The sequence below is a fragment of the Erpetoichthys calabaricus genome, chromosome 9, assembly GCF_900747795.2.
Source record: "Erpetoichthys calabaricus chromosome 9, fErpCal1.3, whole genome shotgun sequence".
In the NCBI taxonomy this organism is placed as follows: Eukaryota; Metazoa; Chordata; class Cladistia; order Polypteriformes; family Polypteridae; genus Erpetoichthys; species Erpetoichthys calabaricus.
Window position 1 is genome coordinate 9,740,765 of NC_041402.2, and position 14,575 is coordinate 9,755,339.

Genomic DNA, 14,575 nt, shown 5'->3' on the forward strand with positions numbered 1-14,575 from the left:
AAAAATTGAAATCATACTGTCAAGAATTTGAGCCTTTATTTAAAGGATTATGCCATCAATATTTATACATATTCCATTTGTTTCTGCATTTCTTTGTTATCTTTAACATTACGAAAGTGACTTCAGCAGAGCGATGTTTCATTGAGGTGTCTTGTTTGGTCACTTTGTGGTTTTAATTGGTAGGTCATCACCATGATGTTTGTAGAAGTGACCCGCAATGCTAATCATGTGACTCGTGACCACCAATGTCAAAGAGGGCGGCGCATGTAACTTGGTGTTGCAGTTTTAATGACAAGTCAGAAAAAGTACGCATGGCATGACATTCGAGGACTGTGCCTCTCAATGGGTAGGTTCTGGAACCTTCTCCGTCCAATTCAGGGTTGTGTGTGTGTGTGGGGTGGGTCAGAGGTTATCCCGCTAGGACTGGGCAAAAGGCTACAAGTAGGCATGATGGGCAGGACTGTGGTCCATCACAGGGACCACTCTCACTCACACACACACACACACACACACAGACACTATATTCATATACAGTGGCAGTTGCTAATTAACATAACCTAAATAAATAAATGAGAACCCTCCATCCATCCAACCTGCTATATCCTAACTACAGGGTCACGGGGGTCTGCTGGAGCCAATCCCAGCCAACACAGGGCACAAGGCAGGAAACAAACCCCGGGCAGGGTGCCAGCCTACCACAGGGCACACACACCAGGGACATTTTAGAATCACCAATGCACCTAACCTGCATGTGTTTGGACTGTGGGAGGAAACCCACGCAGACACAGGGAGAACATACAAACTCCACGCAGGGAGGACCCGGGAAGCGAACCCAGGTCTCCTAACTGCGAGGCAGCAGTGCTACCCACTGCGCCACCATGCCGCCCAATGAGAAACCTTCTGTGATTAATTTCTTCTCTGGTTGAGGATATCTGGCTGTCATAATTTTCATGAAATGGGACTTGCAAAGCTGTTCGGGTATGACGAGTGTTAGAGAATAACAGGAGTGAAAGACAAACTTTATTAGAGTGACTGACCGTTATGGACGTCCCAAATGGGGCACTCCGATAGTAAGTTATAAGGAGACCAGATTTTCAAAGTCCCAAACTGGGACAGTTGTGTAGCATGTTAAGTCCCTTCTCATTTGTTTAAAGCCTTCTTTATCTCCCACCGTCAGAGGACACTTTTACAAATGAATACATAGGACTCCACAGAGTTTGATTGAGGTGCAAAATAACGGACAATAGGCCATCTCCCCGCCTCTCTCTCTATCTGTCTCTCCATTGTTCCATATAAAGAACAGGCCAGGTCAGCTCTCTCTCCATTCAAAGACCATGCTGTGGTATTACAGTAATCCCTCCTCCATCGCGGGGGTTGCGTTCCAGAACCCCCCCGCGAAAGGTGAAAATCTGCGAAGTAGAAACCATATGTTTATATGGTTATTTTTATATTGTCATGCTTGGGTCACAGATTTGCACAGAAACACGGGAAGTTGTAGAGAGACAGGAACGTTATTCAAACACTGCAAACAAACATTTGTCTCTTTTTCAAAAGTTTAAACTGTGCTCCATGACAAGACAGAGATGACAGTTCCGTCTCACAATTAAAAGAATGCAAACATATCTTCCTCTTCAAAGGAGTGCGCATCAGGAGCAGAGAATGTCAGAGAGATAGAGAGGAAAGCAAACAAATCAATAGGGCTGTTTGGCTTTTAAGTATGCGAAGCACCGCGGCACAAAGCTGTTGAAGGCGGCAGCTCACACCCCCTCAGTCAGGAGCAGAGAGAGAGAGAGAGAGAGAGAGAGAGAGAGAGAGAGAGACAGAGGAAAACAAACAGTCAAAAATCAATACGTGCCCTTCGTGCTTTTAAGTATGTGAAGCACCGTGCAGCATGTCGCTTCAGGAAGCAGCTGCACAGAAGGTAGCAACGTGAAGATAATCTTTCAGCATTTTTAGACGAGGATCAGAGAATGTCAGCGTGAGAGAGAGAAAATTAAGTTGGGTAGCTTCTCAGCCATCTGCCAATAGCGTCCCTTGTATGAAATCAACTGGGCAAACCAACTGAGGAAGCATGTACCAGAAATTAAAAGACCCATTGTCCGCAGAAATCCGTGAACCAGCAAAAAATCCGCGATATATATTTAAATATGCTTACATATAAAATCCGCGATAGAGTGAAGCCGCGAAAGGCGAAGCGCGATATAGCGAGGGATTACTGTACACTGAAAAAAGTATAACATTGATGTTGTTCATTCAATGTAAATTTTCTCTTTCAAGCAACTTAAGATTAGTTATTTAGTGTTGTAGTTTGAAATATTTGGTTTCAGATCTCAGTCAAAGTAAAAAAAAATGTTTGTATCAAAGTAAGTTATGGTGGATGGAATAAACATAAAAATCCTATTTCAGTTAACCTAATATTTTAGGTTGTTCGTGTGCTGTGTTTGTGGGCCGTTTGTATTTTCTTCCGGTTAAATTTTCCAGCATGCTGGCTTTCCAACTGCCAAAAAAGAAGAACACTTTCTCGAGTGGAGTGGACGTGGCTGTACAGGTCTGGTCATTTTCAGCAGCAGACTTTTATAACGGAGGATTTCTGGTAAGTAACCCTCTTTCTCAACTGTTAATTTTAAGTATAAGAACTTGTAATAAAACAGACTTTCAAGAAAGCTGTAGAAACGTTTAATAATTTTTTGTTGTATATTGCAGATATACACTGCAAAATACTTGTGTATTTGCACTAGATTTTAAAATAAATGTAAAAATAACATCAAGTTGAGTTTTGAGGGTCCCTAAAGTCCTCCTGTCTGCCACACTACTTGGTCACTTATTCTGTATGTCTGTGGTCCACTGTGTGGACTTGGCATTGTTTGAGCCAGACAGCTCTCATACAACCCTAATGTTAACCACAGTGTAAAAGGGCGGAGCTCTGGATGTCTACAGCTAAACTCCACCCACTTGGGCCTTCCATTGGGGTCAACTCCACCTACTTGGGCCACCCATTGGGGTCAGCTCCACCTACTTGGTGCTCCAGGAGATCAGGCCATTGAACCTAACAAAGCTCGCCTGTCCTGTCCACTTAATTCTTCTAAAATAACATCAAGTCGAGTTTTGGAGGTCCCTAAAATCCTACTGTCTACCACGCTACCTGGTCACTTACACTATGTGTCTGTGTGAAGAAACACGTCCTAATGTTTGTGTGAAATTTACAACCTTCCTTGACTTTTACCCGACAACAAAAAGTTGCATAATGTGACACTGGCTTTAAAACAGGACAATCAGGACGAGAACAGGCTACTGAGCCCAACAAAGCTCGCCAGCCCTTTCCACTTAATTCTTCTAAAATAACATTGAGTTTTGAGGGTCTCTAAAGTCCTGCTGTCCACCACACTACTTGGTCACTTATTCCGTGTGTCTACGGTCTTCTGTGTGAACTTGGCATTGTTTGAGTCAGATAGCCCTCCTACACAACCCTAACGTTAACTATAGTGTGAAAGGGCGGACCTCTGGAGGTCTACAGCTAGACTCCACCTACTTGGGCCACCCATTGGGGTCAACTTGGTGCTCCAGGAGATCAGGCCATTGAACCCAACAAAGCTCGCCAATCCTGTCCACTTAATTCTTCTAAAATAACATCAAGTCGAGTTTTGAGGGTCCCTGAAGTCCTCCTGTCTGCCACACTACTTGGTCACTTATTCTGTATGTCTGTGGTCCACTGTGTGAACCTGGCATTATTTGAGCCAGATAGCTCTCATACAACCCTAACGTTAACCACAGTGTAAAAGGGCGGAGCTCTGGATGTCTACAGCTAAACTCCACCCACTTGGGCCTTCCATTGGGGTCAACTCCACCTACTTGGTGCTCCAGGAGATCAGGCCATTGAACCCAACAAAGCTCGCCTGTCCTGTCCACTTAATTCTTCTAAAATAACATCAAGTCAAGTTTTGGAGGTCCCTAAAATCCTACTGTCTACCACGCTACCTGGTCACTTACACTATGTGTCTGTGTGAAGAAACACGTCCTAATGTTTGTGTGAAATTTACAACCTTCCTTGACTTGTACCTGACAACAAAAAGTTGCATAAAAACATTAGGACAATCAGGACGAGAACAGGCTACTGAGCCCAACAAAGCTCGCCAGCCCTTTCCACTTAATTCTTCTAAAATAACATTGAGTTTTGAGGGTCCCTAAAGTCCTGCTGTCCACCACACTACTTGGTCACTTATTCCGTGTGTCTACGGTCTTCTGTATGAACTTGGTATTGTTTGAGTCAGATAGCCCTCCTACATAACCCTAACGTTAACTATAGTGTGAAAGGGCGGACCTCTGGAGGTCTACAGCTAGACTCCACCTACTTGGGCCACCCATTGGGGTCAACTCCGCCTACTTGGTGCTCCAGGAGCTCAGGCCATTGAACCCAACAAAGCTCGCCAATCCTGTCCACTTAATTCTTCTAAAATAACATCAAGTCGAGTTTTGAGGGTCCCTGAAGTCCTCCTGTCTGCCACACTACTTGGTCACTTATTCTGTATGTCTGTGGTCCACTGCGTGAACCTGGCATTGTTTGAGCCAGACAGCTCTCATACAACCCTAATGTTAACCGCAGTGTAAAAGGGCGGAGCTCTGGAGGTCTACAGCTAAACTCCACCTACTTGGGCCACCCATTGGGGTCAACTCCACCTACTTGGTGCTCCAGGAGATCAGGCCATTGAACCCAACAAAGCTCGCCAATCCTGTCCACTTAATTCTTCTAAAATAACATCAAGTGGAGTTTTGAGGGTCCCTAAAGTCCTCTTGTCCACCATGCTACTTGGTCAATAATTCTTAGTGTCTGTGGTTCTCAGTGTAAAGAAAGTTTGAGTGAAATTTACCCTTGCATTTCCAACCGTGTCCCCGTGTTCTTGTTCATCTCAATTTAAAGTCACATGGCGCGTTTCCATTGCAGTTATACACAAAATAAAAGCAACAGTTCTGGAAAGTCAACAAAACATAAATGCGAATTGTCTGTTTGCATTGAGCGATTTTTTGCGGATAAAGTTTGCTTTTTCCCCTGAAATTAAAAATAGCAACCAGTATGATGGGTGTTGGTCCTGTTATTTCAATCGCGTCTACAATTGGTGTGTTCGTTTTTAATTGGAGGCACAGAGGGCGAGTGAACACAATACAGGTAAGGTGAACTCCTTATACTTGGCAGAGGCCACCCTGTTGCCTTGTTTGGCCAGGAGGCCAGAGTGATGGGTATCCAGAAGCAGGATGTGCCCCGTCTCATCCAGGAGGTGGACATGCCATATCAACATACAGTAGAAGAGCTGGCATCCCAATGGGGTTCAGCAGAAGATCCTTGAAAGGCTGGGATGCCTAACTGATGGATAGACATGAGGAAACTGCATATCAAGACTGCATGCACCCCTGGTGTACTGGGTGGCAGCATTTCTGGGTGGGCATATCCAGACCCACTCTCCCAGTGAGTACCAAAAATGGGAATGGCTGTGCCTACTTTGTTGGGCTTCCACCTGACCCAGAAATGCTTCCTCCATGCAGAATAGTGACATCTTAAATACACCTGAAAGGAGGAGGAATGTGGAGGGAGATTATTGAATTTGTGCTTGTGAAGAAGAACATGAAAAGTTACTGTTGTGCGATACAATGTACTTTAATTGAAACCTTGACCGTGTTTGTGAACTTGTGTCTGGAGTCTGAGGCTCTGGGGCGCCACCTACTGATCACACACTGCAGGATACTGAAATGTTAATACATGCTTTTGCCTTGGATGTATAGATTATTGCAGTCTCCTGTATATATGTTGGCTGCAATTAAGTCCAAAATGCAGAACTGTAACTAAAAAGAGAAAACCTGAGCACATCACTACAGTCTTAGCATCATTACAATGGCTTCCAGTGTCCTTTAGGGATGATTTAACAAAAGCTTTTTAATTGTATAAAAGATAGATAGATAGATAGACAGACAGACAGACAGACAGACAGACAGACAGACAGACAGACAGACAGACAGACAGACAGACAGACAGACAGATAGATAGATAGAGAGATAGATAGATAGATAGATAGATAGATAGATAACTTTATTAATCCCAAGGGGAAATTCACATACTCCAGCAGCAGCATACTGATACAAAAAAAAAAAACAATATTAAATTAAAGAGTAATAAAAATGTAGGTAAAAACAGATAATAACTTTGTATAATGTTAACGTTTACCCCCCCGGGTGGAACTGAAGAGTCACATAGTGTGGGGGAGGAACGATCTCCTCAGTCTGTCAGTGGAGCAGGATGGTGACAGCAGTCTGTCCCTGAAGCTGCTCCTCTGTCTGGAGATGATCCTGTTCAGCGGGTGCAGTGGATTCTCCATGATTGACAGGAGTCTGCTCAGCACCCGTCGCTCTGCCACAGATGTCAAGCTGTCCAGCTCCGTGCCTACAATAGAGCCTGCCTTCCTCACCAGTTTGTCCAGTCGTGAGGCGTCCCTCTTCTTTATGCTGCCTCCCCAGCACACCACCGCGTAGAAGAGGGCGCTCACCACAACCGTCTGATAGAACATCTGCAGCATCTTATTGCAGATGTTGAAGGACGCCAGCCTTCTAAGAAAGTATAGCCGGCTCTGTCCTCTCTTGCACAGAGCATCAGTATTGGCAGTCCAGTCCGATTTATCATCCAGCTGCACTCCCAGGTATTTATAGTTCTGCACCATCTGCACACAGTCACCTCTGATGATCACGGGGTCCGTGAGGGGCCTGGGCCTCCTAAAACCCACCACCAGCTCCTTGGTTTTGCTGGTGTTCAACTTTAGGTGGTTTGAGTCGCACCATTTAACAAAATCCTTGATGAGGTTAAAAGGCTTCAAACAATCTTACACCTTCTTATATTTTGAACTACTTGATCCTTTACATTCTTCATTGTTACCTTAGATCAGCTTGCTCAGTATTTCAAGAGTGAGACATAAAAAAAAAACTGGTGAGGTGGTTTCTACTCACCAAAACATCTGGAATACTTTACCAAAATTACTAAAAACATTACTATGAATGTTCTTGATTCACCATTGGCTGGAATGACAAATACAAATCATATGTCTTTGTTATATGCTATTTGGTATGAGATTCTTAAATACGAAGTGTTAATGTTGGTGATGCACCATCTGTTGGAATGAAAAATGCAATGCCTTTTATTACTACAAATGTTTGTGATGTGCCATGTATTGGAATGAAAAATTCAATGCCCTTTATTACTGCAAATGTTGACGATGTGGCATCTGTTGGAATGTCAAATGCCATGCAGATGTCTGTTATATTCTGTTTGGTATGAAATTCTTAAAGTAGAACTGTTAATGTTGGCGATGCGCCATCTGTTAGAATGAGAAGTGCAATGTTTTAAATTACTACAAATGTTGATGATGTGGCATCTGTTGGAATGACAAATGCCATGCACATGTCTGTTATATTTTATTTGGCATGAGATTCTTAAAGTAGCAGTGTTAATGTTGGCGATGCGCCATCTGTTGGAATGACAAGTTCAATGTTTTTTATTACTACAAATGTTGATGATGTGGCATCTGTTGGAATGACAAGTGCAATGCAAATGTCTTTTATATGCTGCTTGGTATGAGATTCTTAAGTAACAGTGTTAATGTTGGCAATGTGCCATCTGTTGGAATGCCAAATGCAATGTTTTTTATTACTACAAATGTTTGTGATGTGCCATGTGTTGGAATGAAAAATTCAATGCCCTTTATTATTACAAATGTTGATGATGTGGCATCTGTTGGAATGGCAAATGCCATACACATGTCTGTTATATTCTATTTGGCATGAGCTTCTTAAAGTAGCAGTTTTAATGTTGGTGATGCACCATCTGTTGGAATGATAAGTGCAATGTTTTTAAATACTACAAATGTTGATGATGTGGCATCTGTTGGAATGACAAATGCAATGCAAATGTCTTTTATATGCTGCTTGGTATGAGATTCTTAAAATAACAGTGTTAATGTTGGCAATGTGCCATCTGTTGGAATGCCAAATGCAATGTTTTTTATTACTACAAATGTTTGTGATGTGCCATGTGTTGGAATGAAAAATTCAATGCCCTTTATTATTACAAATGTTGATGATGTGGCATCTGTTGGAATGGCAAATGCCATACACATGTCTGTTATATTCTATTTGGCATGAGCTTCTTAAAGTAGCAGTTTTAATGTTGGTGATGCGCCATCTGTTGGAATGACAAGTGCAATGTTTTTAAATACTACAAATGTTGATGATGTGGCATCTGTTGGAATAGCAAATGCCATGCATACAGTATGTCCGTTATATGCTATTTGGTTTGAGATTCTTAAAGTAGCAGTATTAATGTTGGAGATGCGCCATCTGTTGGAATGAAAAATGCAATGCATATGTCTTTTATATGCTATGTAGAATGGTATTCTTAAAGTAGCAGAGTTAATTTTGGTGATGCACCATCTGCTGGAATGACAAATACAACGTAATTTATTACTACAAATGTTTGCGATGTACCCTCTGTTGGCATGACAGTGACACAGCAACCAGAGAGACTCACAGATACACAGACACTTATCCTTTTACTAAGGTGGGTTCTTTATAACTATTTTTAATTTGTTTTTCTTTTCTTGTATTTTTTTCTTTGACATCTCTGAGCTACATCCTTTGTATGAAAATTAAGAGCACTGTAGAACTAAATGTTGCTGTCGTTATTATGTTGTTCAGTTCAGGTTGATGGTAAGGGGGACTGGGAGGCCTATCCATCACTGGGCATGCCCACTCTTTCCTGGCTAGTATAGAAGGATAAATGAACCTGATGCAAAAGCACATGGAGGAAACCCCACAAGGACACCAGGAGAATATGTACATGCCACATAGAAAAGAACTGGCTGAGGGAGGCATGAGGAAGCAGTGTCAACTGCTGGGCCGCTGTGGTAATGATAGGGAATAAGAAGAAACTGAATATAGTGCCCTCCACCATTCACATTGTTATGAAATTAAGTAGAAATTCAAAGCTGTGTGAAAAGAGAGGCCTAACTGAGCAAGTGACACCAAAGCCCTCGAGGAGGTGAATTCAATACCTAGCCAAAAAGAATCAAGGAAGCATAGAATTAAGAAGATGCAAAGAAACCTCTAGAAGCTGAGTTCTGAGGCCCTACAATGGGGTATAGATGGTTGGCACAGTGGCATGGCAGCACAGCAGGTAGTGTACAGAATTAAGAGGCTATCAAAACTTTAAGGGAACTTTGCTATGGCCATTTACAATAATATTAAAAAAATAGATAAAAAGCAGGCTTGCATGAAGAGGCCATGTGTCATGTGATCAGTGCCAAGTACTCCAAGCGTCTGCCAAAGATATTTAACAGGAATTTAGTGACAAGCTTAGCAAATAAGAAACCTGATGCCCAGACCATTCTCGCCCACAGAAGACTGCCCATTAACGCAGAGCTGACAGATTGCTTGGCATATTTTCAAAATTGGTCTCCACTGATGCCATGTCAAATGCTTCATAGTTTGGTTGATGAGAAGGCGGCATAGAAAGGGCAGCGTTTCAATAGATGGCACAAGCAGCACGACACATAGGATGGATTTGAGAGGAACTATACTGAACGGAGTGAGGGGGTCAGCCTGTCTAGAACTTGATTTTGGGAGGAAGGTCCACTGGGTGAGGGGGTGGGGGGGTCAGTGCCAAATGGGTAAATATGCAAGAGGGGACTGGCACTTAAAGTTACACCCCTTCATTAATTGATAGTGTTGGGGCAATGTAAGGGGTGGAGTGAGTTCTGGACTTGCTTAACAGAACTAGAGAATGTAGTGACACCTGTGAATGATTGGCCTGGTGGGTTAAGGGATAAGGGTTGCACAGGACAAGGGTAAGGGCCTGGCAGGGCTCAGAAAGACCAGCACTTATCTGTGTAACAGGAAAGACATTTCAAAATGGTGGCAACCATTTAATAAGTTGGGAGTGAGCGAGAGAGCAAGGTCAAAGAGAATCAGTTGGCACTGACCAGAGGAGGTCAGGTGGTTCACCTCAGTGTATGGTGGGGGTTTGGTTCAGTGGGATGGGCAGCTGCTGGGCACAAGGATGTGGTCTTGTGATTGAAAGTAAGGAGTCAACCCATCCAAAATATGAATTTACAGAAAACTCTAGAGCAGAAAAATGAGGAGGATGAAGGTGTAGAAACCCAATCACGTCAAAACAAACAGGGCAAGCTGACTAAATGACGGGGAGCCAGGAAGTGTCAAGATGGCCAAGCAGCCTCAGATGGTGGCACGTGTCACGGGTGGGGTTTCGAATAATTAAACAGGATAGGCAAGTAGGGGAAGCCTCTAGGGGGGCAGTACCTAATTGTGGCTTTAGTGCAGGGGTGTTTAACTCCAGGCCTGGTGGGTTGCAGTGGCTGCAGGTTTTCATTCTAACCCTTTACCTAATCAGTGCCCAGTTTTCACTGCTAATTATCTCCTTTTCCCTTCATTTTAATTGGCCTGTTTTTAAGGATTCAGTCCTCTGAATTGATTCGTTTCTTTATTAAAAAGGCAGCCAAATAGAAATGAGACGTGAAACGAGCCGACAGATGACCAGATAAAGTAGAACGTCAAACTCAGCCAATTTCACTCCAACCAGTTTCTTAATGAGAAGCCAATCCTTGCTGTTAATTAAAGCCATTATTGAATATCATGTGTCACAAGAACGGACAGGAGACAAAAAAAGGTTTGGGGCAGCCACCCGTGTATTATGCCCTGGCTGCAAAAGGGTTACGTTTTGATGAGTTGTCTCTGGTTCAAAGTCCAAAACAAAACTGAAGACATGTGGCAAAGATGGAGGCTTTAAAGGCCTGGACCGGAAGTGATGTCATCGGGACAGGAAGTGATGTCATCAAGGGCGCCGGAACCCTGTGGGATTTCCCATGAATGGTCTGCAGAGGATTGAGAGAATAAGTCAGTGCACCTTGCCACCCCCAGGTCAGGCATGGAATTGTCACCATTGAGGCCCTTCAGCTGCATCCCATGCACACGCGTGTGACACATGACTTGTGGCTGCTCTTGTTGGCAGGCTGTTGATTTTCTGTTTTTTCTAAGACCACCGTCAGGATGTTTTGGGTGATCTGAGCAAACCAACACGACCGACACCTTCACCTTTCTTTATTTTCAGGGGAGCTGGTCATGTGGCGGCTCGTTTTGTGTCTCCTTATTGTTTGGCTGCTCATTAAGGAAAAAGAAACAACTAAGGGGGTCTGAGTCACGTCAATTAAAATGAAGGTGAAACAAGTTCTGTCTCGGCTCACTAATTAAGAAGATGGTTAGAATGAAAACCTGCAGCCGCTGCGGCCCACCAGGACCAGAGTTGGACACCCCTGCTTTAGAGGCTTTTACCTTTGAAGTTTGCCCTTTTAAAGGTGGGGTCCACATGGTGAATAAGCAGAAGGCGTGTCCTTGTCTGGCCAATTTAAAGAAGACTATGCAAGGGTTTGGCTGTGATCTCAGGGGCCACAAGAGGGCGCTGTGGCCTGGTAGACTTGAAACTTTATGGAGTGTTGTTTTGAAGCAGCTGACTGAGAGCGCTCTCCTTTTACTCATCCTTACCTTGCCAGGCCAACAAAGAGTCGAATAAGGCAGAATTCTTAGTTTTTTTAATTGCCACAGGGGGCGCCATAACACAAGAATTACCTTATAGTTATATTACATTTACTTATTTGGCTCACACCTTCATGCAAGGCGACTTACAACATTTATGATACAATTGGTTCCATTTCTTTTGGTTTTCCCATTGGGGTAAAGGCAAGTCAAGTGGCTTGTTCAGGGTCACAAAGTGTTAGTAGTGGGACTTGAACCCACAACCACCAAAGCCTTAACCACCACACTGCCTGGACAGATCAAGAACAGAGGTTACCATTTTTAATTAAACTAAATCCAACGGCGTAGTGTGAGGGTGTTGAGGTGACCTGCTTTATCCATTGAGCACAATGTGGGAGCCCATCCTGGGTGGGCCATCAGAAGACCCGTCTTTGGAATGTGGGTGGAAATCCATAGCACTATGTATGGGGAGAACATGCAAATATCACACAGAAAGTGACCAGGATAAGCCAGTACTCTTATATAGTATCTCTGAGTTTTCTACTGTTCCATCCTGGACTGTTCCTCTTGCTACATGTCTTTAAAATGGATGAAGCCTGTCCGAAAAGTGAATGGATTGTTGGATTGGAAGCCCCGGTGCCCCACCCGCCACCTCATAATCACTTACGTGTCTCAGGAGCAAACTCGGCCGCGCTTGTAAATCTCTTCTTCAAAAGCCGAGACGTGCCGGGTAGGGAGCCTCTGCTGCTCGCTCTTTCTTGCAGACGGCAGACGGACCCTTCAGCTGCGAGAAACACAAAACAGATACGGTGTGCTGTCAGGTTGGGCTCCAGCCCAGATTCTTAAAAGATGGCACATTCTGCACTAGTGCTCACCACATGAAAGGTGCTATATAAAGTATAGAATGGATGGCATGACATTCTCAGTCCTGCTCCGAGCCCTTCTGTGTCTTTACAGAACGAGGCTTAAGTTAGGTGCAAACCCCGAACCCACACAGCCCACTCATACTGACAGGCATCTCCGGGATAAATGGAGGAGCAGAAGGAGAAGAACCGACATAAACACACGCAGCGAGATCTGAACCCAGGATTTTTAAGGCTGCAGCGCTTACCGCTACGCCACCCATAAAGTGAGAGTCGTATTTAAATTGATCATCAGGCCCCGTCCCTCATTTTCCCATTCTGATACTGTTGAGTAGCAGCCTGCTGTTGGTAAGGTGTGATTGGCAGAAGTGAAAATTGGTGGTGGGAGGAGTCAAGGAAGTGACCTATAAGAGGCTGTCTTTTGTTCTGCTGGAGCAGAAGGATTTTTATTTTGAGTCCAGAAGATGAAACGAGAAGAAATCAGAAACACGGCAAAAGAGACAGAACCGAACTTTTGCCAAGCTGGAAACGTGACACGGCAATCAGATTTGTAAACTGGAAAGTAAATCAGAAAAATTAGAATGAACATAATGAGATGCACATGTGAAGTCTTCTAGTTTTACCCAAAACACGGATACCCTCGACCTTTTTAATAGTGTCGCACCAATGACATCATGTGAGCCTGCTACTGGAGACTTCTGGGAAACTGCCTTGGCAATGGCTGATGTGAAAGTAAGAAAATGGTGCCACCTGTGAATATTCAAAATGGCACACCTGTCGATATTCAAAATGGCGTAGCCCATCAATATTCAAAATGGCGCCACCAGTCGATATTCAAAATAGTGAAACCAGTCATAATTCAAAAGGGTGCCACCCATCAATATTCAAAATGGTGCCAGCTGTTGATATTCAAAATGGCACCGCCTGTCGATATTCAAAATAGTGAAACCCGTCATAATTCAAAAGGGTGCCCCCCCATCGATATTCAAAATGGCATCGTCTGTCGATATTCAAAATAGTGACACGTCATTATTCAAAAGGGTGCCCCACATCAATATTCAAAATGGTGCCAGCTGTTGATATTCAAAATGGCGCCGCTAGTCGATATTCAAAATGGCACCGTCTGTTGATATTTAAAATGGCATCGCCCATCGATATTCAAAATGGCGTCGCCTGTTGATAGTCAAAATAGTGACACGTCATTATTCAAAAGGGTGCCACCCATCAATATTCAAAATGGTGCCAGCTGTTGATATTCAAAATGGCACCACCTGTCAATATTCAAAATGGCAGCACCCATTCATATTAAAAATGGCGACACCCGTCAATATTCAAAATGGCTCCACCCATCAATATTCAAAATGCTGCCACCCATCAATATTCAAAACGGTGCTGCCTGCTGATATTCAAAATGGAGCTGCCCATCAATATTCAAAATGGCACCGCCTGTCGGTATGCAAAATGCTGCTGCCCACTCATACTCAAAATTGTGACACTGTCACAATTCAAAAGGGTGCCCCACATCAATATTCAAAATGGTGCCAGCTGTTGATATTCAAAATGGCGCCGCTAGTCGATATTCAAAATGGCACCGTCTGTTGATATTCAAAATGGCACCACCTGCCGATATTCAACATGGCGCTGCCCATCAATATTAAAAATGGTGACACCCATTGATATTCAAAATGGTGACCCCCATGACTATTCAAAAGGGTGCCACCCATCAATATTCAAAATGATGCCATGATAAGACACTAAAAAAATGACAGCTTAGTCAAGAACCAAGATAGGACAAAATAAATGCCTTAATGAATCAGTCCCAGAAACCCTGGAATAGCCACCAAGAAGTCTTAAAAACTCATCAGGAAAACTGTAAAAAAATTAATAAAAGAATACCAATCATAACTTCCTTAGTGGGGAGGACAAACGACAGCTCCCTCTAGGAGTTCAGCTACTGATGATTGTCCTTGTCTTTGCTTATTATTACTAGGCTGACGCTTTTATCCACTGAAACATTTGAGATGCAGTTGGTTCCATTTCTTTTCTTCTTCCAGCTGGAGCACAGGGGGGTGAAATGACTTGCTTGTGGTCACACTGTGGTGTCAGCAGTGGGATTACAACCTAAGTTCCCTCTA

General features: G+C 43.5%; 1 protein-coding gene across 1 annotated transcript in view; it reads right to left on the reverse strand.

Moving 5' to 3' along the window:
- The window catches only part of LOC127529165 (uncharacterized), a 120,404-nt gene that overhangs the window by 67,139 nt on the left and 38,690 nt on the right, over nt 1–14,575 (reverse strand). The window contains exon 4 of the mRNA XM_051931980.1: nt 12,245–12,361. Within this exon, the coding sequence (XP_051787940.1) occupies nt 12,245–12,361 (117 nt within the window). The remainder of the gene's footprint in view (nt 1–12,244; nt 12,362–14,575) is intronic.